Genomic DNA, 25,460 nt, shown 5'->3' with positions numbered 1-25,460 from the left:
AATGATTGTATGGGATGCAGGGAAGGCTGTTATTAGAGGGTCATTAATTAAGAGGATAGCACAAATAAAAAAGAACTCGCGGGGAAAAAACAGGAGTTAAAAAAAAAAAAATCTTTCACTTCCTTAATGACTTTATAATTCCATCTCCTAGCCAACTCAAATCTATATTTTGACACCTTACTAAATTATATCAATATATCAGTCATCAAACCTTCACTGATCTATGATGTAGCACCTTCCCACTGAACGTTTCCCCACCTGCCTCTCGCTAACCTACATGAATGCCGTAGTTTTGCCTAATTATTTAGGATACAAGAATTAAATGCAGTATATCCTCAAGATTCATGTGAAACTGCCCCCCACCCCCCTTTTCGAGCAGAATCATTTATCAAAAATGTTTTTTTTTTTCCTAGACTCCTCTATCTGATGCAATCCCTTTTAGCTTTGCTCACATGCAAAAGGAAGTCCAGGAGATAGACTATCTATGCCAACATTTCATTTGGGGGAAAAAAAAAAAAGGTCCTCGTCTGGTCTTTTTAAACTCCATTAAACTCCAGGAACCTTGTTGCTTCCAATGGAAGTTTCTTGTAAAAGCACAAAAAATTCTAAATACATTTTTTACCAGGCATGAGGCTCTCGAAGTTCCCCCATGCTCTGGATTATGAGGTTGAACCCACCAGCCCTATGTTTAAAACCACTCAAAAAGTCTGGCACACATTAATCCATTCATATTTGTCTGCACATAAGCCCTTCTTTAGGAATCCTAATTTATAGAATGGTGTATTCACGTTAACAGTTTGGAAGGCAGTAGGTCTTTATACTATTGCACAAACAAGCTAGCGGAAACCACTAACCTATAACTAGGAATGCGAGGCCTACCCAGGTTTAGGATCTGTTCATGTGGCATTTAATTTAACTCAATTCAGATTGAAAAATGCTCAATCCCGGGATTGAAATCCCAGCATGTTTGGGGCCACCATAGTCTAAACCAGAGGTGGGGCGCTCGCCACACTATCTAAAATCAACCCCATGCCGACGTGGATAGTGGGGGTATGAAAAGGTCAGAGGACGCGTACTACAGCCCCTCGGGGGCTCGCTGCGCTCGCCACGCTTCGGGTTGGTGTTGATAGTTGGGGGTGCATTTAACATTGTAAGCACCCTTCAGGGTGCTTGTACAATTAAAAATCGCATCTGATCGCATCGCATGATGCTATATTGCATGTGATGCGCTGCAGTACGATCAACATCCTGAGCACCGTGATAATACACAAGTACCCACATTTTTTGTAAAATCTATCTCTCCGACTGTGGAATGGGCATTTTACCACATAGTATTAAGATTTCTGTAGGAGATTATGGTTGAAAAAAAGGTGCGGTACTTTGTGAGTGGGCCGGACCCATACTGTAAATGTGCAGTACGGGTCCTACATCATTGGACATACTATGGATGTTATTCAATCCGGGATTCCGAATGTTGGAATTTCCTGACTGTCAGAATCCAGGGCCATTTTCGTCTGGTCATGCATTGTCATAATTTTAACATTCCCTAAAAGCAAAACTGTGGCAAGGCATGATGGGACATGCAATTTCACAATAGCTGGAGAAACATGTCCAAACTACATAGTTTGGACATGCTTGGTCTGGGTCAGTGGTAGCCAACCCTAGCCCTCGAGAGCTACCAACAGTGCATGTTTTGCAGGTCTCCTCACAGAATCACAAGTGAGCTAATTAGCTCCATCTGTGTATCTTTTAAAATGTGTCAGTGATTAATGAGTGCAGCTGTGCAGCAGTTAGGTTGTCTGGAAAATGTGAACTGTTGGTAGCTCTCGAGGGCTAGGGTTGGCTACCACTGATCTAGGTGATATTGAGAGGACAAATGGAACTCTGCAAAAAAAAAAAAGGGTTGATCATTGATATACTGTAGAAGTATAGGGAATATTTGCAGGCAGCAGACTAATAAATAAAATAGCACTACAGTAAGCATAGTGGGCATTGTCAACTTAAATTTTTACCATCAAAGACAAAACTTACTCCTGAATTGTAGTATAAGGAATCAGCCTTCCATTCCAGAAACATTCAAAGATCGGTCTTTTTCCACGGGCTTCTTTCTCCACTATGATGCAATCATCATCAAGTTCAGTGTCCTCATTGCTTCCTTAAAAAACAGAGAGATAAATATTATACACATATGCACAGAAATTCAATTAGTATTCATAATATTTCAAATATACAAACCATACAACCAATTGTGTGATAAATTCAAAACATAAAAGCAATAGCCCACACTATAGTATTCTGTAAATCAAGGTTAGGTTGGCGATAGCAAAACAAGTTTCTACAATACGTCGGATTAGCATTAGCATATTCTAGCACAAAAGGGAAGATAAAGAAGTTTCTAGCACACTAATGTCAACTTCATAGATAAAAACAAGGAAATGGTAGCCCTCAATTTTAAAAGAACATAATAGGATCTTCATTTTTCCCACACAAATTGATTCGTACTAGAGTAAAAACTTAAGGCCTATCACAGTTTCCACAAGGGGAAAAAATTGTGTGTGGAAAGTAAATATTGTATTAATTTGAAACATTTTGATGGTGTCAGTGCACTAAATAGGTCTTATCTTTTCTGGTGGAATTTGATTTCTGCTGCTCAGATGTATTGTGGAGGATTACAGATGTTTTGAAAGGCATTCAATTAGCCTTTATCAAGTGTCTATTTACTGTAAGTCCACTGCCTTTGAGGCTAAGGAATTTCCTTCTCTCAGAAGAAAAGGATACAACTTTAATCCTTTTAAAGTACCACCACTGACCACTAGAGGCCACTCAACAGGCCAGTTTACTCATTTGCGTGCTAAAAGATGTCATAACAGAAACTGAAAGATATTTTCACCGATCGGTTTCAAACTTGCTGGATATGGAGAGAGAGAGCAGTGAAGACAGAAAATGGAGGTAGGAGCAGATGCCTAGATACACCTGCTGGCGAATTTTAACATGGGACGGTAGGGAGCCGCTCCTCTGGTCCCGCACGTAACAAGCCGGGACCAGAGTGAAGTGAATATATGGGTACTTGTTTCCTAGAAAGGCCACACCGATGTTGATCGGGTCGGTCGCATCGCATCCGACCAAATCGCATGTGATGCGACCGACGCGATGGTCCTGATTTTTACATTGATTGAAATGTAAATAAGGTCCCTGGGACCCTATTTTACATTGGATTCAATGTAAAAGTCTCCCCAGACCCCAATTTTAACCCCCTCAATGGCACCCCACGATTGACGCCAACCCGAAGCGTGGGGAGCGTAGTGAGCCCGCGAGGGGCGGCGGTACGCGTCCTCCGACCTTTTCATACCCCTACTATCCACGTCGGCATGGAGTTGAGAATATAAAGTGTGGCGAGCGCAGCGAGCCCCCGAGCCCGAAGCGTGGCAAACGCAGCAAGCCCCGCGAGGGGACGCGTATAACTTCACAAGTATACGCGTCCGCTCGCCACACTTCGGCCGACGTGGATAGTAGGGCTATGAAAAGGTCGGAGGACGCGTACCGCCGCCGCTCGCCACGCTTCGGGTTGGCGTCAATCGTGTGGTGACGTTCACAAGGGGGGGGGGGCATATACAATGAGAAATAGGCCATATTGGCCCATTTCCCATTTTTTTCCCGATTACAATGTTAAAAATATGGTAACATTGAACCCTATGGCAAAACCGTGTGCATCGCGTCGGTCGCGTCGCGTGCCATGTTAATGCACCCGACCGACGCAATGGACCCGATTTTGCCTTTGCCGGCAAAACGGACCTGATTTCAAAGGAAATCGGGTCCATTGGGGGTAATCGTGTACCTTAAGTTAAGGTACACGATTACCCCCGATGGTGGCCGTTCTAGGAAACAAGTACCAATATATGAATATCTAATGAGCGGCTCCCGGCCCCCTGCTGGTGAAAGGGTAAAAAAAAATGTATTAAATATATATTAATGTGCTTCAAGCACATGAATAAAAAATAGCATGCCCCTTCACAGAAAAATAAATCTGATTTTTTTTTTACACCAAAAACCCCCCCAAAAAACATTTATTTTAAAAGATCACTTTCCAGTTCACCTTAAAAAGATGTTGAATGCAAAATGGTGAATCATGGCAAAAATCAGGGAGAAAGCAATTTGCCATCCTAGCATTGAATACACTCCCAGCGAATTCCAGTGAAAACCCCGTTGAAATACACCAGCGAATTGCAGCGAGTATGAAACTGAGAACTGCCGGCATTCACTGTTCACTTTCGGCGAACAGAGAACATTGAATATGGTGAATCATATTTTCAGTGAAAAAAAATTCACCTCAAGGAGTGAAAACAGCCCAATTCACCGAAAAAACTGTGAATCGGGAGCATTTAATACTGGCCATTGCATTAACCATCATTTTGATGGGCTTTTAACTAGTACAGGTTGAGTATCCCGTATCCAAAATGCTCGGGACCAGGAGAGTTTTGGATAACGGATTATTCCGTATTTCGGAATATTTTAATATTTCAATGATGTATTTTGAAGTATCTTGCATTTATGCTGTATAAACACATAATATACACACAAATATATTTTATTACCACATAAAATACACACAAACATATTTTAATTGTTCAAAAAACAAGGTTTCAAAACGTGAAACAAAATGTGTGTACTATCTCAGCACTGAATTTGAATGCCAAGCAATCATTGTCTTGCACATATATAGTGGCAGTTACATATCATGTCCCCAGTGATGCTGTTACATATGTCCCCAGTGAGTTTTTAGCAAAAAAAAAAATTTTTTTCACTTTCTGGAATGTCCGTATTTCGGAATAATTCGGATAACGGATATTCGGATACGGGATACTCGACCTGTACTATAAAAATCACTCCACTTACTATACTGTTGCCATGTTACTATTTATCAATCTCTGATTTTTTGGGATAAGGTGGTCCCTTATAGCCCAAAATACCCTTTATGCAACTACAGCACTCCAAGATCACTGCCACCCTCACTTGTCACAAATGGCCTAAATGAAAACTTGGAAGCAATTTATCGGATATTGGGATGGGGAGTAATAGTTAAAAAACACCACCATCTGTCACACAAAAACATAAGTCAGATATTTTCAATGATCATAATAGATTTGGGGATCTCCCAACAAAAGTGACAGGAGCTCTTGGGGTGATAATCAATTCATGCTTTTATCGCTCTGATTGCGATCTGGTCTGGTTTTTCTGCTATGCATTGCTAAACCTGACCAAACTAATGGTCGCAACGTGACTATACCCATTTGAATGCTCAAACCTGTCACTTTACGATTATTTCATCCCTGGGATGTGCGAACTGAAATGTTAGTTCTAGTATTACTCGTCCTTCTGAGGAAGCCGCTGAGGATAAGGCGGGGAAACACGTTAAGGAGACCCATCGGTGCCGGTACCAGTGTACAGCTTTCAAAGCGCTGACCCGACTGTCATCTTGCCCTGAAGTGTGGAGAAATCCGCCAAGCTGCATTGCACACGCAAGGAATCTGCAGCTGGGACACCTCCAAACCCGCAGCAAAAGCCTAACTGGGAGACTGGCAAGTTATTGAGTTCTTAAATACAAATATTACTCACTGACTGTGATTTGGTATCAACAACCATTGGATAATGCATGCTACGATATACTAACACCTAGGAGCTGTGAGAGCTGCCTGTTGTTAAATGGACTAACCCGCTTTATACTGTTGGCCACAGAACATTCATCTTCATACTAACTGAAAGTTGGGAAAAACAATCCACTGATATCACCCTTGTCATTTAAAGTGACAGTCTTATCTTATTTTTTAACAAAATTATTTGTTTTATATTTGTATATTACCGGCCGGTGAACCATGTATAATCAATTCTAAATTGTATTTTTTTTTAATTAATTAAAATTTGATATATGCAAGAACACTTGGATAAGCGCCATCTCTAAATTTTCTTTCTTGAAATGTTAGTTGTCAATCCCGCTTGAATGGAGCTACAATTGAATAGCTCCATTTGGCTCCATGCATGCTTAAAATATAATTCTCCCTCCTATGGGTGGATAAATGAATTAAAAGAGCTAATTTACATTATTTAACTCTACGGGGTATATTCAATTACAGCCGAAACTGCCATCTTGACAGAAAGATGGCAGTTTCCTACTAGAATAGGTCGGAAGGGGTTCCGATCTATTCAATAAGAGCAGTTTTTTTTCCCGGACAGGTCAGAATGCTCCGACCTGTCGAAAACCACATGGATTTGTGGAATAGCTGCGGATCCACTTGCTTTTGTCAGAAATTTGTCTCAGTTTCCGACAATCTCGACAAAAAAAAGTGGGATTGAGGAGAGAAGGGTGAGCTGAAGCAACGGTGGGAAAGCTGAAGGGCCCGGGGATCCACAGAGTCTAACTGCTGTTGTCGCCGCCGGCTCATACACCAGGCACCCTGTGCTCCCCCTCACTTCCGGCTGTAGGAGAGTGTACGGCGGCTCCCCAGCTGCATGACCCCTGCCAGCTCATACACTGGGCACTCTGTGCTCCCCCCGCTGGAGGAGAGCGTACGGACAGCTCCCTGGCTGCCTGACCTCGCCAGCTCATACACCGAGTACCCTGTGTTCCCCATTCCCGCTGGAAGAGAGTGTATGGGCGGCTCCCCAGCTGCATGATCCTGCTGGCTCATACACTGGACACCCACCCTGTGCTTCCCCGCCTGGGAGAGCACGCGGGCGGCTCCCCAGCTGTCTGACCCCACCAGCTTAAACACCGGCCACCCTGTGCTCTCTCTGCCCCCTGCTGGAGGCAAGTGTACGGACGGGCGGCTCCCCAGCTGCCTGACGCCAGGAACGGCCAAATCCGACAGTTGGATTTGGCCGCTCAATTGAACAAAAACAACAGCTGTTGGTTGAATTACATAAAATGAGCAAACTGCGTTAATCTCCTAGAATAGTCTCTGGTGCTACACACACACACACACACACACACACACACACACACACACACACACACACAAAGAGAAAAGGGGAAGCTAGTCGAAATCAAACTCCTCTTGCTTCTCTTTGTGGTGCACGTATTCACTAGAGTTATGTAGTACACACTTCATAAACCAAAAATAATTTGACAGAAATCAAGGTTAAAGAATAATTGGGAAGTGACTGTAGGATAAACATATCCACCCTCCTTTTTTGTAGGTTAAATATTCTTTGATGGATGTAAATACTCAGATGATGTATAGAATGAAATATAGTTTGTATTGTATCCAACCTATTCAAAACGTGGGACATATTACGATGTTAGGAGATTAAGAATGAACAAGATGCTTTAATGGTAGACACACACACACACACACACACACACACACACTCTGTTTTCCAAGTATATATAACTCAACTTGGAACTCGCCCAGCAGCTATTTATATTCCTTTGGGATACGTTAAGCAAAATATTTGCAAAACAGGAGCATGCTGTAGCTGGTAATATAGGTGATGTAATATCTGGAAATCACAAAGTAACAGCAGCAGAAGTGAATGCTACTGACATACTGTATATACTATTGTATTTTTCATTTCCCACTTCAGACTTCTTTTAAAAATATACAGTACACAATTGTGTACAATAACTAAAACTTCCACGTTCTAGTCAATGAGAATCGTTTCCCCGAATGGTTTCACAAGCAACTGGACTAAAATAGGTTTCCTTTACTATTGGTGAAGCCATTGTATTTTAACAATGTGCACTGCTATGTTAATGATTAGTATCCACGTGCCTTCCTATGATATAGAAAGGAATATGGGGTGGGCAGTACATAGGGTAACCCACAAAATCATTTCGTGCAAAATTCCCATGTAGTCCAGGGAAATAGTTTCCTTAGCAGTGCATTGATGTGAAGTTCTGCACCATGAGAAAAAGAAAAAAAGTGCCCAATCTTTTTTCTATACATCCTTAAATAGCATTAACTTATAGAAAATGTCTGACGAATATTAGGTGCTACTTTTTCCCTCTATTCTCCTGAATCACATTGTATAAAACCTACTATTTTTTTTAAATTTTGCAGCCAGTCAACTGCATGAGAACAATTTACCATTATGGCCCGTATTCAATGCCGGGGGTGAGCGGTGACAGCGATCAGGGCTGCCTGCTCGCTGTCACTGTTCGCATCCACAGTATTCAACTGACCCCCTTAATATGCCGATTCCACCTCGCTCCATTTTTGGAGCGAGGGGGAAATCAACGTATATTGCTGCTGAAGCAGCAAAACCCTCGGTGAAATGCAGCTTATTAGGGGGAATATACGCCGTCCTGTGACTGCGAGAATTCCCCGGAACATTGAATAGGGCAATCGGCCGGCAAGGGGGTTAAACAGCGAGGTTCGCTGGTTTTCTGCTATCCTCACTGTTTAACCCTCTCGCCAGCCCCGGCAACCAGCATTGAATACGGGCCTATGTGAGCAATGTCATCCTTAAACATGTTAGTTTTTCCTTTATTCAATACATACGTGGAGAGAAGTATGTGTCATCTGGGTAGGTTTCCCGGTCAAACAAGAAAGGATGGTAGCGTATGATTCCTTCCACTACACCCTCTCCTTCAACAAGGGCTTTGAATTCAAAGGTGTCTGAGGCAGTCCTGATATACAAAGTCTGCATGTCATCAGTGATCTCTCTAAGGTTAACAGTCCTTGGTAGCTTTCCTTTTTCAAACATGCTGATCTGTAGAAACAAGAAAAAACAAACCACCACACTTCCATTTTATTTTAATATAAATACTACAAAAATTAAGCAAATTATAGTTTTATTTTGTTCAATTTAAGTAAAACATTTTCAACCAACTTTCTTTCCTAGCTTCTTCTTGTTTACTGAGATAAAAAAAATCATTCTAAAAATATAATTTGCAATGACTATGACCAAAGGCCTCTTCTCTATCCTCATCCAGCTTGATCTGTCGGCTGCCTTTGACACTGTTGACCACCCTCTCCTGCTCAACACCCTCCGCTCCTTTGGCATCACTGGCACGGTCTTCTCCTGGTTCACCTCATACCTCTCCGATCGCTCCTTCTCCGTCTCCACTCCGAGCTCCTCCTCTCCTACTACCCCCCAGCCAGTCGGTGTTCCCCAAGGGTCAGTCCTTGGCCCTCTCCTCTTCTCCCTCTACACCACCTCTCTGGGCACCCTCATCAGCTCCTTTGGTTTTCATTACCACCTTTATGCTGATGATACCCTAATCTATCTCTCCTCCCCCGACTTATCCCCATCACTTCTGTCCAAGGTCTCCGAATGCCTCACGGCCATCTCAGCCTGGATGACCCAACGCTTCCTGAAACTAAACATGGCTAAAACTGAACTTCTAATCTTCCATCCCCCGAACATCCCCTCTTCTCCCACTATCTCCATCAGCATTGGTGAAACCGAGATCACGTCCACCGACCAAACGCGCTGCCTCGGTGTCATCATTGACTCCTCCCTCTCTTTCACCCCCCACATTCGTGCTCTCTCACAGTCTTGCCGCTTTCACCTACGCAACATCTCACGCATCAGACCATTCCTCTCCACTGACGCGACCAAAATTCTCATTCACTCTCTTGTCATCTCCCGCCTTGACTACTGCAACATCCTTCTCTCTGGGCTACCTCTCACCCGCCTCGCACCTCTCCAATCCATTCTTAACGCTGCTGCTAGGCTCATCTTCCTCTCCCGCCGCTCTACCTCCGCCTCCCCCCTCTGTTTATCTCTTCACTGGCTCCCCATTCCTTTCCGAGTTCTCTTTAAACTCCTCACCACCACCTACAAGGCTCTCTCCTCCTCCACAGCTCCCTACCTCTCTTCACTGATCTCTATCCACACTCCCTCCCGTCCTCTTCGCTCCATCGCTGACCGCCGACTGACCTCTCACCTAATCACCTCCTCCCACTCCCGTGTCCAAGATTTCTCTCGCGCTGCCCCCCTGCACTGGAACAACCTCCCGCCACCCATCAGGCTATCTGATTCCCTTACCTCCTTCAAGCGCTCCCTCAAAACCCACTTTTTTCGACTAGCCTATCCCTCCTCCTAACCTCTTTTGATCCTCCTATCCTGCCTCCGTTCCCCTCCGTTCCTACTTATCCTATTGTATTTTGTTCGTCCACCCACCTATTTTTAGTATGTTAACTCTTATGAGCAGGGCCCTCCTTCCTCACGTACTCACCCTACCTCATTACCTCACCTGTGCTCCTGTCCTGTTCTTCCCTTCCTCTACTTCATCTTCGGTCTCCTTGACTATTTTGACACCTACTTCTGAACTGATGCTGATTTTAGTTCTACCAGCTATACCCCTATTTATACTGTATCTTTCTACACACCCTGTACGTTACCTTGTAATTTTTTTTGTTTTGTTTGCTATGTACGGCGCTGCGGACACTTTGTGGCGCCTTATAAATAAACGTACTACTACTACTACTATGTATGCCTGCACAAATTACCCACCAAGCTGTGTTACTAAATTAACTTACCAGTACCTTCTATTCTCTTCTACAATAGAGCACATCAACAAAGTGCATTATTCCCTCTACGATCTATGGATAAAACCATGGTAGAGAATATACTAGTGGTGCCTAAACTGTGAGCCGTGCCACTCTGGTGTGCCTTGGGAAACTTGTAGGGGTGCCTTGCATTGCTGGTCTATGACCAGTTCAAATTATTTATGGTTATTGTGGTAGGCAAAATCAGAATTCTGTTCCTCATCACATAACTGAACCAAAGTATGACCTGTGGATCTGTAGTAGGAATGAATGCAGCATGTTTAAAAATGTGACAGTTAGTAATGACTACAGCTGTGTATCAGCTAGGTGATTTGGACAACGTGGACCGTTTGGCCACCCGCAAACTATAAACACAATTTACGTAATTTTATATTTTTTAACTTCCTTAATAAAAAGGTTTTGGCCTAGGGGTGCTATGAAAAAAAATTATCTGATACTTTAGGGCGCCATTATTCAAAAAGGTAGGGAACCACTGGCATATATAATATACTTAAAATAGTGGACTTGAAATTAGAAGAAGTGCACACTTTGGTTTACACTATAAACGTGTACAATGTATGTCATAATATGAACAAGCTATAGATATATTCTCTTTTTGGAACAGCATTGCTTTGAATTCTTGTACATGCAACTTGAGTAGTCAACTAAAACATTAAGGGCGTATTTGTGGCCACAACTAACAACCACCTCTTAAATGACCATATACTGTACATGTCTAGATGATTAGACTTTTGGACAACAATAGTCCTAAATATCAGTCCTCTAATTGAACCACAAATTTGGATCCAAAGTATCTCATCCCATATATGCAGTAGGGGCTGATTTGGTTCCTCATTTTTATATCAGAACTGATTGGATACTGACAGAACTGACTGTCTCAACCCTAATTAGCCACCAGTTATCAAGATCTACTAATATATGAATAGGAGTGTTCATATAACCATGTATTATTAGGACTAGCCTGTAATAATCACATACCAACTGGTGATTTGTGTGGGTTGCTCGCAAGATATTAGCATGTCTAACTAGATTTATACTATAGCACCAAGGATAATTATTTATCAGACATTCACTGTATGACATACAGTTCTACATTTTATTCACATTGAAACCTTTTTATAATTTTTCAATTTCTTCTATATTTATTTAGCTTTTTAATGTAATGGCTATGTACATTTAAATGTGGTCAATAACATGTACTGTACATTTAATCATCTTAATTGATTAGTGCACATTCAATACAAATCTGCTGTGTTTCTGATCATTAAGTAACTAAGAATACAAATAATGATTACAAGTATTACTACGTGAGATATTAACCCTTTGGGGTCCTTCCAATTAACCCCGATGTGTGCGTATGATTCGCTGAATGCGTATTATCACGACACCAGGTGCACTTTGCAGCGGGCCGAATTCGCTGAAAAGTGCTCACACCTTCATAGGGGTGCGAGCAAATTTCAGTGAATTCAGCCCTGCGAATGGGGATGAGTTAGGGTTAATTCAGGTGCCGTTTTCAGTGTGAAAGCAGCACCGAACGGCAACTCGCACCCTTCGGGGTTAATAGGATCGACCCCTATAAGTGCCAATGTTTGTGAGATGTACAAAACATTAAAAATCATTATGCGGAATAAAAATGTATGCTTGACAATTTTCACACCTATGTTGGCACTCACTTGGCACTCAAAGGGTTAAAGCAATAATCAAGATAATAGAATTATAAAAATGTGTATTTTACCTCAATGTCAATACTACAGGTAGGGAAGTCTTTAGGTTTGCCAAACACATTCCCACGAGGTCCGTGCACATAATAATGGTAGATGTGCCTGAAAGTACATAATTAAATTGTAATTAAAATAAAAAAATCAAACTCTCTTTACAGCAGTAACCAATTTAACATTTCTTATATTTATTAGAAACCGATAAAATAAAAAAACAAAAACAATCTTGACATATAAGATGGTCGTCAAACTTACGCTAATTGCTTGGACCATAAATGACGATAGTGCTTTAAGTACTGTATGTGCGACGGCTGAACGCCTGTTACAATGACTGCTGTAAAGCTATCTTTATCTTTTTCCTCCATGATCAGATTACGCAGGTACCGCTCATCTTCTGGGGCATGAGAACAATCAGCTGGCTGTAAAATAGTGTTTCTTTGTAATTACATAATACTTACATGCACTGTACAAATGCTTTAATATGAAGTACTCTTTTATCAGATTGTTTCTGATATACTAAATAATGATTTCCATTAACTGATCTCATCTAAGGTTGCAGATACTTAAGAGAGTGCAGCATCACGGTGTATCACCAGGTAAATGGGGATCAGTTAACAAAAGAGAGAGAAGTATGTCCTGGTGTGGTGCACCTATACAGACTCAAACGAATAAAAATTAACTTTTATTGGTATCTTTTAATATGGCGAAATATAAAAACACACATACACAACATATACGCAAAATGTGTATATGTTGTGGCCTTGAAAAAGCTAATGCGAAGCGCGCGCCGGCTAGCGGTGACGCTCTCTGACTCGCATTCTGACTAGGATGTATTTTGATTTGTGTATTTTACCCACAGGAACCCCTAAGTTGTAGTGTGCATCGCTTGATCGCCATGCGGTATGCACAACAAGTGACACACTAAGACCACTTTTCTTTAACCCGTTGGGGGCACGCCACTTCCTTTCAGCGAGATTGCCTCAAGCTGGAGCGGGCTTCAAAACGCCCACGGCTAATTAGATAGGCACTATCCGCGTCAGCCGCATCTATAAACGTATCACACAGAGGGGGCACGCTGTTACACTATATTCAGCGTTATTGCCCGCACTCTGGACTTTGTCTAAACGTTTTTTGAACACCTTTATTATATTTGTTACATCCGGACTACAGGTGGACAATTATTCAGCATCTACCAGCGGCTCATATATCTGGCAGCCCTCTATTAACTGTGATATACTGACTGTCTATATCTATCACCAATAAGAATGTTTTGAACACCCTGATACACTGCTACTATTAAATGCAAAAGGGCAAATTTATAATGCCCATTTAAATGATGTTGACACAGTAATCGACATGTTGGAGTGACTCCATATTGTATTACACAGCAGAACAGACCAGCTCCACATTAGAGGACTACAAACAACAAGGACAGGAACTCAAACAGAAATTCATTGAAAAAAAGTACGACCCACAGACAGTTGAGGAGGCATACACCAGAGCACTTACAACAGACAGGTCAACATTAATCAACAAGATTCACAAGACAAAAAATACCGAAACCAATGAAGGCCCATTTTTCATAACTCAGTACAATGACTCGGCCAAACAAATAAAACAAATAATAAATAAACACTGGCACATTTTGAAGCAAGATGATACACTAGCAGAAAATTTAACTGAAAAACCAAAAATAGTCTACCGGAAAGCACCCGATTTCAAAAAACAATTAATTCACAACCACATACCACCCAAAAACCATATACAGAGCAGATTGGACGGATCAACACACGCACCAGGATTCCACTATTGTGGGACATGCACAGCATGCAAAACAGCAGACAGAAAAGGACAAAGAAAAGTGACAAGACATAATATCACACACTACAGGACAAACATACAAAATCAAACAAGAGATGACGTGCCATACCAAAGGGGTGATATACCTTATATCATGCCCATGCAATAAACAGTATATAGGGAGAACGATCAGACCCATGAAAACCAGAATGTATGAACACATCCACAACATCAGAAAGGGATTTGAACAGCATAGCCTATCACAACATTTCAACGAGATACACAATAGAGACCCCAAAGGGATGACATTTACCGCTGTCACACAAGTACCACACAACTGGAGAGGGGGGGACTACATTAAGAAGATAAACAAGGAAGAACTTAGGTGGATTTATCTACTACAGACAATGCAGCCCAAAGGGCACAATATCGACTTCAACATAAGTGACATAGTATAGATATGATACACCGCTATCCCTCACGCCCACCACCATCAATACAGTAACGTGAGAGGAAACACACCTTTAGGGGGACAGCAAGCAGCCTATCCATATGTATAAGAATAACAACATAGATATGCCCAATGCAGGTTTTGATTTTATTGTATTTTAATCCAGCTTATATTCACCTATTCTGCTGTAACTCAATTAAACTTCTATCTAGCCCATTCAAACATGCCCTTATCCCGTTTAAATACAACCCAATTTCCAAGCACCAGCCTACTATGTATATACCCCAATCCACACTTGTAATAACGGACAAGGTAGACAGTATAAGCACTCAGACTGCAGTAATCATAATATTTGTGCTCATACTAGAGCAACAGCCTAACTCTGCGCAACATTAACTAACTACCATGTAAATGCCGGCTGCCTTGCTTTATAAAGCAGAGAAGTCGACATAGTCAACACACCCAGATGTGTCTACACATGAACCAGACAGCACGCAGCCACAAGCTACGTAACCCACATCAGCTTGATGACACAACTGACATGTGACAACCCCGCCCACTGCAGAACGTACAACCAATGGAAGAACACCTGGGCGGGTAGAAATACAGGTAGACCAGAGACATTATTGCATCCTTGATAAAGGCACACACGTGCCGAAACGCGTTGGACACCAGGACAGAAGCCCTGCACCCACACAGCATCCCCAAAGTCTCCTCCGCAAGGAGTCGAGCGCGCGCCGCAGCAGGACCTCCATTACCCCGGGCAACGCCGCCAAGCTAAACCCGGAAGTGACGTGAATTACTGCAGCAGCGGTGCGGACCTGACAGCCGGCTATCGCAGCAAGTGAGGACGCCGGTGAAGATTCGTGGAAGGACGCGGCAAGCATCCCCTGCCAGCAACAGAACCAGGTATAGGGTAAGTGAACGGTGCACCACCGGAGGGTAAGGGACGCCAGCCCACCGGTACCACCGGACACTTTCCTTGACCACCATAACTTTGTTCAACAGGAGACTTCCGCTGCCACTCAGCCTTGCAAGTGCCCATTCACAGCTGCGAGCAGCCCCCCCACCATCATACCCCACCTTTTCCCACCCAGCCCCATCCACATTAGCAAACCCTGTGCATTGCCAAACCACAGAGGTGCGCTAAGACAGGATATCGGAACCCAATTTGCAGAAGACACACTGTGAGATCTGCAAGATTGGAGGTCTTTAAGACTTATTCAATCCCCACCCACCCAGCAACTTTTTTTGACAACCACTCACTGTTCAAGTGTCAAAATAAAACATTTATTGTTTATCAATAACAGCAGTGTGCAGTACATCATTACCAGCATCTTTTTGTATTTACAAGTGTAACATAAGAGGTCCACTACCAGTATTTACATAGCGAGTGCGCAATTCAACAAAAATTGCAAACATTAGTACCTCGGGCTCTATAGGCAGAAGAACCCAGAATCTGCTGCACCGCAGAACCATTTAAGAGTGGAGCGCAGAACCAACCCCCCAGAACAGACCAGCTGCCAACCATTATTTAACAGAGTTGTATATCACTGTTCCTTTCAATCAGGTGCAATTCCAGCCCACTATTGGAAAGTTTTTGAAACTCTGGCCTATGCTCCCTCAGTGTTGGTCGACATTTGTGTTGACCCTTTCTACAGAACTTGAACAAAAACTTTCTTTGTGACACATTCAAGAGTTTCATACTGTAATTTCCTCCTACTGGGTGCAATTCCAGGCACTAAAAGAGAGGTTTTGAGGAACTCTGACACATGCTCTTGTAGCGAAGGTCGACATTTGTGTTGACTCTTCCCATAGAATTCCAATAAATCTATAAAAATTTTGTAACACATACGCGCCCATGGGGCTCATTCTATAAGGGCAATCACTAAGATCATCTGCATGATCAATGACCTGTGGCACTGGCCGCTAGGAGTGTCAATCATAAGAGTATGTCCATCACAGTATACTAGTTACAACCTATGAATAAAAGAAATCAACATTGTGGTTTTCCTCGCATTTAGTGCAATTCTAGCCTATGAAAAGAGGTTGTAGAAACCCATGTTTATTATTAAGTTCTTTTTCATGCAAGCTGGTCGACATCTGTGTTCACCTTTGACTTTGAGAGTCTTTCTACCACCTTATTAGCAGTGTCTCAGGGGACACTCAGTCAGTCACCACTACACGGGTATATTTTCTTGAATTGTGGCCTCCACCATTAAGGTGCTATAACACACTAACCACCCCGCTGGCGACAGTGTGCATGCACCTACACAAAGGGGAATTGAGCCAAGTAGACACCCATATATTGTATTCATATGTTACTATTAATATAAGTGTCGGCTAACTATACCTGTGGTAATACCTATACTTACCCACAGTCATCACTGGTGTGAAGTCAGAGAGCCACAGTTTATTTAAACACATTTTGCGCATATGTTGTGTATGTGTGTTTTTATATTTCGACATATTAAAAGATACCAATAAAAGTTAATTTTTATTCGTTTGAGTCTGTATAGGTGCACCACACCAGGACATACTTCTCTCTCTTTTGTTAATTGTCTATATTTTTGTGTCCAGTGGTAGCACACCCCTGCCAAAATTTTATTAGAAAATCTATATAATAGATACGCACTAGGGGGTCCACCCATTTCCTCAATACACTTGAGGGTCCTGTGCGATTAGCAACCCCCTCTTGTTTACCTAAATGGGGATCAGGAATTCTTGAAAAGATGAAGGAAACACTAGTCAGTGTCGGAATAGGGTTCATGCTCAGATCGTCACTCTACAGTTCTTAATAGACATGCATCGTTGATCACTCTAGCCACCACCTACCTATCCCACTGCACCGCCTGTGCAGTACCAATTTATTACTCAATATTTAATCGTTATTACAGAATATATGCTATACAACAAATAAATATCTAACATAGTCCACTCACAGATATATACCTACTTGACTGTGGACAATCAGCTATTGCAATATACCACAGTTCAATTAGAAGATATACCTGCAGTAGTAAAACATTAGCTTAAATGAAGTTTCAATACTACCTATGATGCATACAGTGGTGTCAATAGGGAGGTACCAACCACGCTGGGTGACCTCTAAATAGCAGAGATGAACACCCCTCAGATGGTGTCACAAAGTAGTGTTAATGGTTCCCTTGTGCTAGGAATGGGGAGAGAGGCTGGGGGTGTCAGTGTGATGCCCCCAAAATGACACACCAGTGAGAACATAAAGATACTGCTCCACTAGGTGACACCACAGGTACTACAGTGTCTAGGTCTACAATCATATGGTCGACCCCTAATGGTCTACAGTCACAAGGTCGACAGGGTCCAAAGGTCTATGTCAAAAAGGTCGACATGGACAATGTTTTTAGGGTGTCTCTCGACATAGGTCGACATGGACACTAAGTGTACCACGTCCCCTTTCCATGCTTCGGCCTCGGGTCTCGCTGCACTCGGCACACTATTTTATGCCTGGTGCTGGTGGGCACTTGGTTTTTATTCGTTCTTCTGCCCACCAGCACCAGGCATCCTTGACAAAGAGAGCTAGTCTCTCGAAACGCGTTGGAGCCGGGGAACACTGAAGTCCGCACACCGCCGATTCCGGAAGTCAGCGCACCCGAACTTCCGGTAATCGCGGCATTCTCGTGGAGGTCCGGAAGACACACGGCGAGGAAGAAAAGCGTGAAGCCTGAAGCCAGAAGATCTAGGTAAGCTAGGGACAGTTAGTAGCCTGCCGGGGATCTTCACTTATAGTGCTCAACCTTCAGCCTCAGCCGGGACCCGCAACCTTCGTTCCCCACAAAAAAAGCCCTATCAGGGCTGTAAACATTTTACTAACCTTTTCCTTTTCAGCGGTTAAGCACATTATTATTCTATACAATCCCCTATTTCCATTTTATTACGTTCATTATTATAACCAATATACACGAGCGCTTTTTTCTTCAGCAAATCGTATTCAACCCTTTTTAAGAAGCCGCTAAAACTGAGCGCAGAGCACACTTTTTTCTTTTCAGTGGGGGTGGTGCACTATGAAAAATGGCATTTGGGGGCATTTCACTACTTTAATACACATTTCAATGCATTCTGATGCATTTCAGTGCAAAATCGGGTGCCATCGTATGGCATCCGATGCGATCGCATACGATTTTTGAGCTAAAATGCGCAAAAATCTGTAAAACATCGTATCGCATCGTATGCCACTACATATGGCATACGATGCCATGCGATGGCATACGATTTTTGAGCAAAAATGCTCAAAAATCGGTAAAACATTGCATCGCATGCCATCGTATGCCACTACATATGGCATACGATGCCATACGATGGGAGCCGTGATACTCCACAAGTACCCTTTTTCCTGTACCCCAGTTGCTTATGAACTCTGTTGTGCACGTAAGCCAATGAGATGTTCAGTTCATCAGCAATATCAAACTCATATGTATCTGTCCTCCTGAATCAGACCTTCAATGCAGCACAAATGATTACCTGTGGTGGACACACTTGGCAGGCCAGATCACTGCCTATCTTAAATGTCTGCCCTGTCATTATCAAAGGAAGTACACCAAACCTGTTTTCTTGGCATGATGTTATGAACATACATCTTGTCAAGTTGGTAATTCATTTCAGCTGCTGATGTGCCATTAGGATGCAGAAATCTAACCACACCACAGACCTCAATGTTTGACCATGTTTCCACCAGCCCCATTATTTTCCAACTGATGTCAGGACAGTATGACTGATACAAGGCACAGTCTAATGGCCATGAGTGGAAGCAGTGGTCTACCTGCTCTGGCCTGGTGGGAAGTTTAAATAAAATAGCAAGCATTACACACATGAGAAGTCTTGGTAACTTCCTTACTGAACTATTCTCAAATATGACAAGGAAGATGGGCCCCTCTCAGCTCAGGGCCCCACAGTATATGTACTTTCTACATCTATGGTAGCTATGCTCTCAAATGCCAATATCAAAGTATCTCCATTCAGAGTTAAGTTGAAATGCTGTTGGAGAGGTCTGCATTCATCCTTAACCCCTTCACGACATTGCCTTTTAAGGTAATTTTTTTTTTTTTTTTCCCTCCTTGCGTTCAAATAAGCGTAACTTTTTTAATTTTCCGGCTATATAGACACATGAGGGCTTTTTTTTTGCGGGACAAGTTGTACTTTGTAATGGTACCATTTACTATACCGTATAATATTCTGGGGAATCAGGAAATAATTCAATGTGGGGTAAAAAAAAAAAAAACGCCATTGCACAATTTTGCGCTGGTTACGGTTTTTTGGGAGTTCATAGTTCGTTTAAAATGATGGGTTATCTTTATTCTATGGGTCGTTACGATTCTGGCGATACCAAACTTATATAGTTTTCGTTATGTTTTACCACTAAAAAAAAAAATCGCAACTTTTACGGTTTTTCTAATTTGCGTTGCGTCGCCATGTTCTGCGGCTTATAACTTTTTTATTTTTCCACCTACAGACCTGGGTGAGGGCTCATTTTTTGCGGGCTGAAGTGTACTTTTTAATTAATACCATTATGGGATATGGGCGACTTTCTGATCTCTTTTAGTTATTTTTTTTTGGGTACGCGATGCGACCAAAAAACGTAGTTTTGGCGTTGGGGATTATTTTCCGTTTACGCCTTTAACCGTGCGGGATAACTAATGTTATATTTTAATAGATCGGACTTTTAGGAACGCGGCGATACCAAATATGTTTATTTTTTTTATTTTTTATTTATTTTTATTTGGGAAATGGGGAAAGGGGGGTGATTTGAACTTTTAATATTTTTTTATTTTTTTTTTATTTTTAAACTTTTTTTTTTTTTTTTTTTTACTTTTACTACAAGGCCCCCTAGTGTACTTGACCACTAGGGGGCGCGATCGCCTGTACTAGGTTCAGCCATAGAGCTCTATGGCTGAACGTAGTGATTTTATGCACTTCCTATTACATCCTGCCTGAGGCAGGATGTAATAGGTATGCATACACGGCCAGCACAGGGGTCTACATTAGACCCCTGGCTACCATGGCAACCGATCGGCACCCTCCGATCTCGCTGCGGGGGGCCCCGATCGGCGCCGGAGGGGGGCGCCCCCCCTCCGATCAGCTATTTAAGCACTGCGGGCGCTTTGCCCGCGGTGCTTAAAGGGTTAAACGGCCACGATCGGCGAACTCGCCGCTCGTGGCCGTGAGAGCAGGGACCTGGCTGTAATATACAGCCATTACCTGCTCTCTTTCAAGCCAGCTCACTCCGTGAGCTGGCTTGATTCCCCTGCAACGGACATATGACGTATATATACGTCATATGTCGTGAAGGGGTTAAAAACGAGAAACCATATGTACAATAGCTCACACATCATGCAGAAGTCAGACTCATATTATGTATTACAGGACCTTAAATTAGGACCTTTGCTTAATAGAATGGAGTAAAAAAAAAAATAAGCCTAAATATTATGACCAATTCCTATATGAAGCAAAGACACTCACTACCGTAGAACAGTGGTGTATGTAAAGTTCAGAAATACATCAAACTGAAATAAAATTTAGATACCAATAATCAACATGATGAATGAAGAACATATAGGCAAGTGTAAAGATCTGAAAGACTTTGATAAGAGCCAAATCATAATAGCCAGAAAACTGGTTCCAAAATGACAATGCTTGGGAGGAACACTTTGACAGCAATGAAAAAACTTTGATCGTTGACAAGGTTTGAGGCAGTCAAGACTCACCAATGCAAAAGATCAATTACATCCAGTAAGAATTAACAGTAACATAGTAAAATGTCATGACCCCGGGCTGTGACCTGAAGGCCCTCAATAACAAAGCCCATAACCATCTTTGCTGTATTATTTGGTAGATCAGGGAGGTTGTTAGATTCCACAATTTGCCAGTGCAAACTATGGACTAACATCAGAATCCACTCACAACCCCAATATGAAATTCACCCATGTTTGGACATTTTCTTTCTGATATAAAAAAAACCCTCAGACAGATGCCTTTATACAACAATAGACTATAGTCTTACCTTTCGATTTCTAATGAAGCCACTGTATATAAATTCTTTGTTGTTCTCTCTCTTCTCAAAATCTTCCTTCGAAAGCAAAAATTCATGAACATCTTGGGAGTCTAAAGTCTTGGTAATAATCTTTAAACAAAAAAAAAAAAAATCCATATTTGGTTACCAAATTCACCCACCTTTTTGTTTGTCATGACAATATTTAAACAATATGACTAACATGAATTTAGTATTTAAATCCTACTAGAGAATCAAATATTTGCACTTACCATTAAAACCTGTATTTTTTTTTTTTTTTTAAGACATGTACATAAAACCATGGGGTGGTAACCATATAGCTAAAAGGACCACTAACCTTTAAATACAAGTTGTAGGAATAAAGTTGGTCATACGGTTGTCCGATCTGGCTGCTTTTCAGCGGGTTCTGATAGATTGGGCTGAGAAACCGGGTAAAAAGTGGCCAATTCGGATGGGTTTAACATCTCATCCAATGCGAGATACCATGCCCATCAGATTGGAGACCGGACCTGCTTGCAGGTCTGCCCTCTGACACGGGCAGCCTCTCGGCAGCCGGAGTGCAAAAGATATTAACCAAGGTTAAAAGGTGGGTGCAAAGGTTTGCTGGTTTCTTAATAAATTTAAGGGATCCCCTTGATGTTGTTCAGCACAGTGCGTCACAGACTGTAATAAGTTCTTATTATAAAAATTTCTTCAATGTTTGAGGAATCTAGTCCTTAGATTCCTTGTAGTCCTACCTATATAACAAAGATCGCAAGTGGATTTCAATAGGTAGATGACATAGGTAGTACTGCAGTTAATGAAACCTTTGATGTTCACAGGGGGTTGATTCCCCCAGATCAAAAGTTAGGGTCTTACTTACAATGTGTTGACCGGTAATGCATTAATTCCTACCAACATCCCTTGGTTCTTTGGGGTAATTAATTACTCCCATGTGATATATTATCTGTTTAAAGCCCTTCTCTGATTGCACTTGGTGCAAGCATATTTTTGACAGACTTATTTTTCTTTAATATTAAAAGGTCGGTCTCTAGGGTAAAAGGCCTTTAAGTGGGCTATCTTGTTTAAGAATTCTATAATTATTGTTATTTTCTTAATATCTAAGTATTGGTTATAGTATTTCAAAATGAATACTATGTTATGGTTAATTCCTGTTTGTTTCTTTGGATGGGAACTTTTCAGGAAGTCCATCTTATTTTCCTTCCTCACTTCAAGGGCTCCATTAAGTAACGATTCGGGAAAAGGGATTTTGTTGACTTAGAGGCTTGTACTTCAAATGTAAAATATTCTGAAAGAATTGCCCCTTCGGGATGTTACTAGCCCATGATGGGTGGTGGGCACTAAAGAAGTGAAGGTATGAATTGGTAGTAGTACGTTTATTTATAAGGTGCCACAAAGTGTCTGCAGCGCCGTACATAGCAAACATAAAACAAATTACAAGGTAACGTACGGGGTGTGTTGATAAAATACAGCATAAATAGGGGTATAGCTGGTAGAACTAAAATCAGCATCAGTTCAGAAGTCGGTGTCGAAATTGTCGAGGAGACTGAAGATGAAGTAGAGGAAGGGAAGAACAGGGCAGGAGCGCTGGTGAGGTAAAGAGGTAGGGTGAGTACGTGAGGAAGGAGGGCCCTACTCATAAGAGTTAACATACTAAAAGGAGGTGGGTGGACAAACGAAAAACAATAGGATAAGTAGGAACGGATGGGAATGGAGGCAGATTAGGAGGATCAAAAGAGGTTAGGAGGAGGGATAGGCTAGTCGAAAGAAGTGGGTTTTGAGGGTGTTCACTTCCTTGCAAAAATTAATATTTGAATCTTATTCTGGACAGCACGGTCCATAAAATCAATAGTGGACTGGTGATAATTGTGAGTGAATGTTGAATTAGAATTGGAGTTAAGATGTGACACAAATGAAAGAGCTGAAGTGTGATCCCCATCCCAAATTATACATCATTAATCAATGTAACGGCCATAGAAAACCAGGTTGTGCCAAACAGGCTTCCTCCACACGAGTTGGGCCTTGACCACACCCATGTAGAGGTTGACATAGCTCAGTGCTAACCTCGTTCCCATGGCCGTCCCCATCACCTGAAGAAAGTGTTCATGAATGAGAAGCAGCTGGGAATGTGTCTGCATGTGATAGATTACATGCAAAAGGATCGCATGCAATTCTGACATCAAGGAAACTCTCGGGCAGGTCAAGGGAATTCGTATGCAACTTCTCCCTCTGAGAAGCCACATAAGCGTATGGGAGGCCTCAAGGCTAGATACACACTAGATAATGTTCTTAAATGGACAGTGGACTTCAAGCACATTTAGCTGCTATGAACCAAAGGGGAATAATCTGCATGAAATCACGAGATGTCATTTTCATGTAAGTTCAAGTGCAGAAAGCTCACATCAAACTCTAAATTTTTGTTATTTACCAACATTGCTAAAAGGAAAACTGCACTAAACCCAAATCAACCAATCATGACATGAACCATAAACAGTTGCTATTGACAAGTGTAAACAGTCCAGAGAGAAGATAAGAGGTTTGTCTTCATGCTTCTGATTGACTAGACCCGCATCTCTGGAACTCATAGGCCATTACATTTAAGCCCACTGTGTCTATCAAAAAGGGAAAAAAAATCCAGCATAGTTTAATCCCAAGGATGCAGTCCACCCCCCCCCCCCCCCAAAAAAAAAAAGAGTCAATAACTAAGGGATAAGAATCCTAGGTGGTAAAAGTCAGATTTCCAGCTGGGGAGCAGTAGATTGGTTTACGGGAGAAACTGCTAGCATATGAAATACACAGTACCTTGTGGTTATTTTTACACCAATAGAAAGAAAGAAAATCAGATTTCATACATTTCTTTAAACATGTGCGGTGTAGTTGTATATGCTTAGAATTGGAGAAGAAAATTAGCAACAGTTACAAATTCAGTACACCACTTATTCTTTGGCAAAAGACAAAATAATTGTCCACAACACGAAAATAGCTTGAAAGTGCGCAATCAGTGCGCTACCTGCAACATTATATTTATATGGTGGGCAGGGAGAAGGGGGATGGATGCTGGGCAGGGATATGGGGGGGGGGGGGGGCGGGGGGAGGAAAGAGACAGAGGATAGCCAGTGAGTCGGCAGAAGATACAAGGCAGGGAGAAGGGGGACAGATACAGTGCTGGGATGGAACCAAGGACTAGGGGGTGGACATATTATTATTATATTTTTATTTAGAAGTGTTACGCAGCGCCGTACATATAGAACACATTAGAACAGTACAGGGTAAACAGAACTAACCATAACAGTGACAGAATATCAAAAACAGAGCACAATTAATAATTAACAGCACAAATCTTAGTACACAATACAGCTGAGATATAGGGACGTAAGTGAGAAGAGATGCAGGTATAGATTGTAAGGGAGTAAGAGAGCTGTAGTTGAAATGCAAGAAGGGTGCTGTGAGAACAGGAGGGAAGAGGACCCTGCTCTAAGGAGCTTACAATCTAGAAGGAGGGGGAGACAGACAGGTGACATGAGGTGCAGGTAAGGAGACCTGAAGGCAAGAATTGAGCATGGCAGGGAGGGTCAGGACATGAGGCAGCAGGTAGAGAGAATGGACAAATCCACCTCCCTCCTCCTATCCTCCTCTCCCCCCACCACCTGCACCTTTGACCCCTAGCAGCCCTGCACTGTGGCCCATGTCACAACACAACCTGCTAGGGGGCAAAAAGTATGCAGAGTGAATATGTATACCACAGGATTGAGTAACAATGGCTCTGGTACAACAATGTAGTTCAGAAAGATAAGTACAGAGTTAGGGTAGGTAGTGTGAGAAGAAGGTGTAGAGCAGGGGTGTCAAACTCAAATTCATCGGGGGCCGCATCAGCAGTTTGGTCACCCTCAAAGGGCCGGTTGTATCTGTAGGACTATGTGTCCACTCTTTATTAT

General features: G+C 42.2%; 1 protein-coding gene across 1 annotated transcript in view; it reads right to left on the bottom strand.

Annotated features, from left to right (window-relative positions):
* Positions 1-25,460, bottom strand: part of SMCHD1 (structural maintenance of chromosomes flexible hinge domain containing 1) — a 178,814-nt gene that overhangs the window by 116,526 nt on the left and 36,828 nt on the right. Inside the window, exons 7-11 of the mRNA XM_083187559.1 lie at positions 21,517-21,636; positions 12,485-12,648; positions 12,247-12,334; positions 8,496-8,706; positions 2,032-2,155 (exon numbers count right to left, since the gene is read on the bottom strand). Of these exons, the coding sequence (XP_083043685.1) occupies positions 2,032-2,155; positions 8,496-8,706; positions 12,247-12,334; positions 12,485-12,648; positions 21,517-21,636 (707 nt within the window). The remainder of the gene's footprint in view (positions 1-2,031; positions 2,156-8,495; positions 8,707-12,246; positions 12,335-12,484; positions 12,649-21,516; positions 21,637-25,460) is intronic.

This window comes from Crinia signifera, chromosome 5 (genome assembly GCF_055691185.1).
Source record: "Crinia signifera chromosome 5, ASM5569118v1, whole genome shotgun sequence".
Taxonomy (NCBI): Eukaryota; Metazoa; Chordata; class Amphibia; order Anura; family Myobatrachidae; genus Crinia; species Crinia signifera.
Note: the sequence above shows the minus strand (reverse complement) of the source record. Positions and strands in the feature narration are given on the sequence as shown.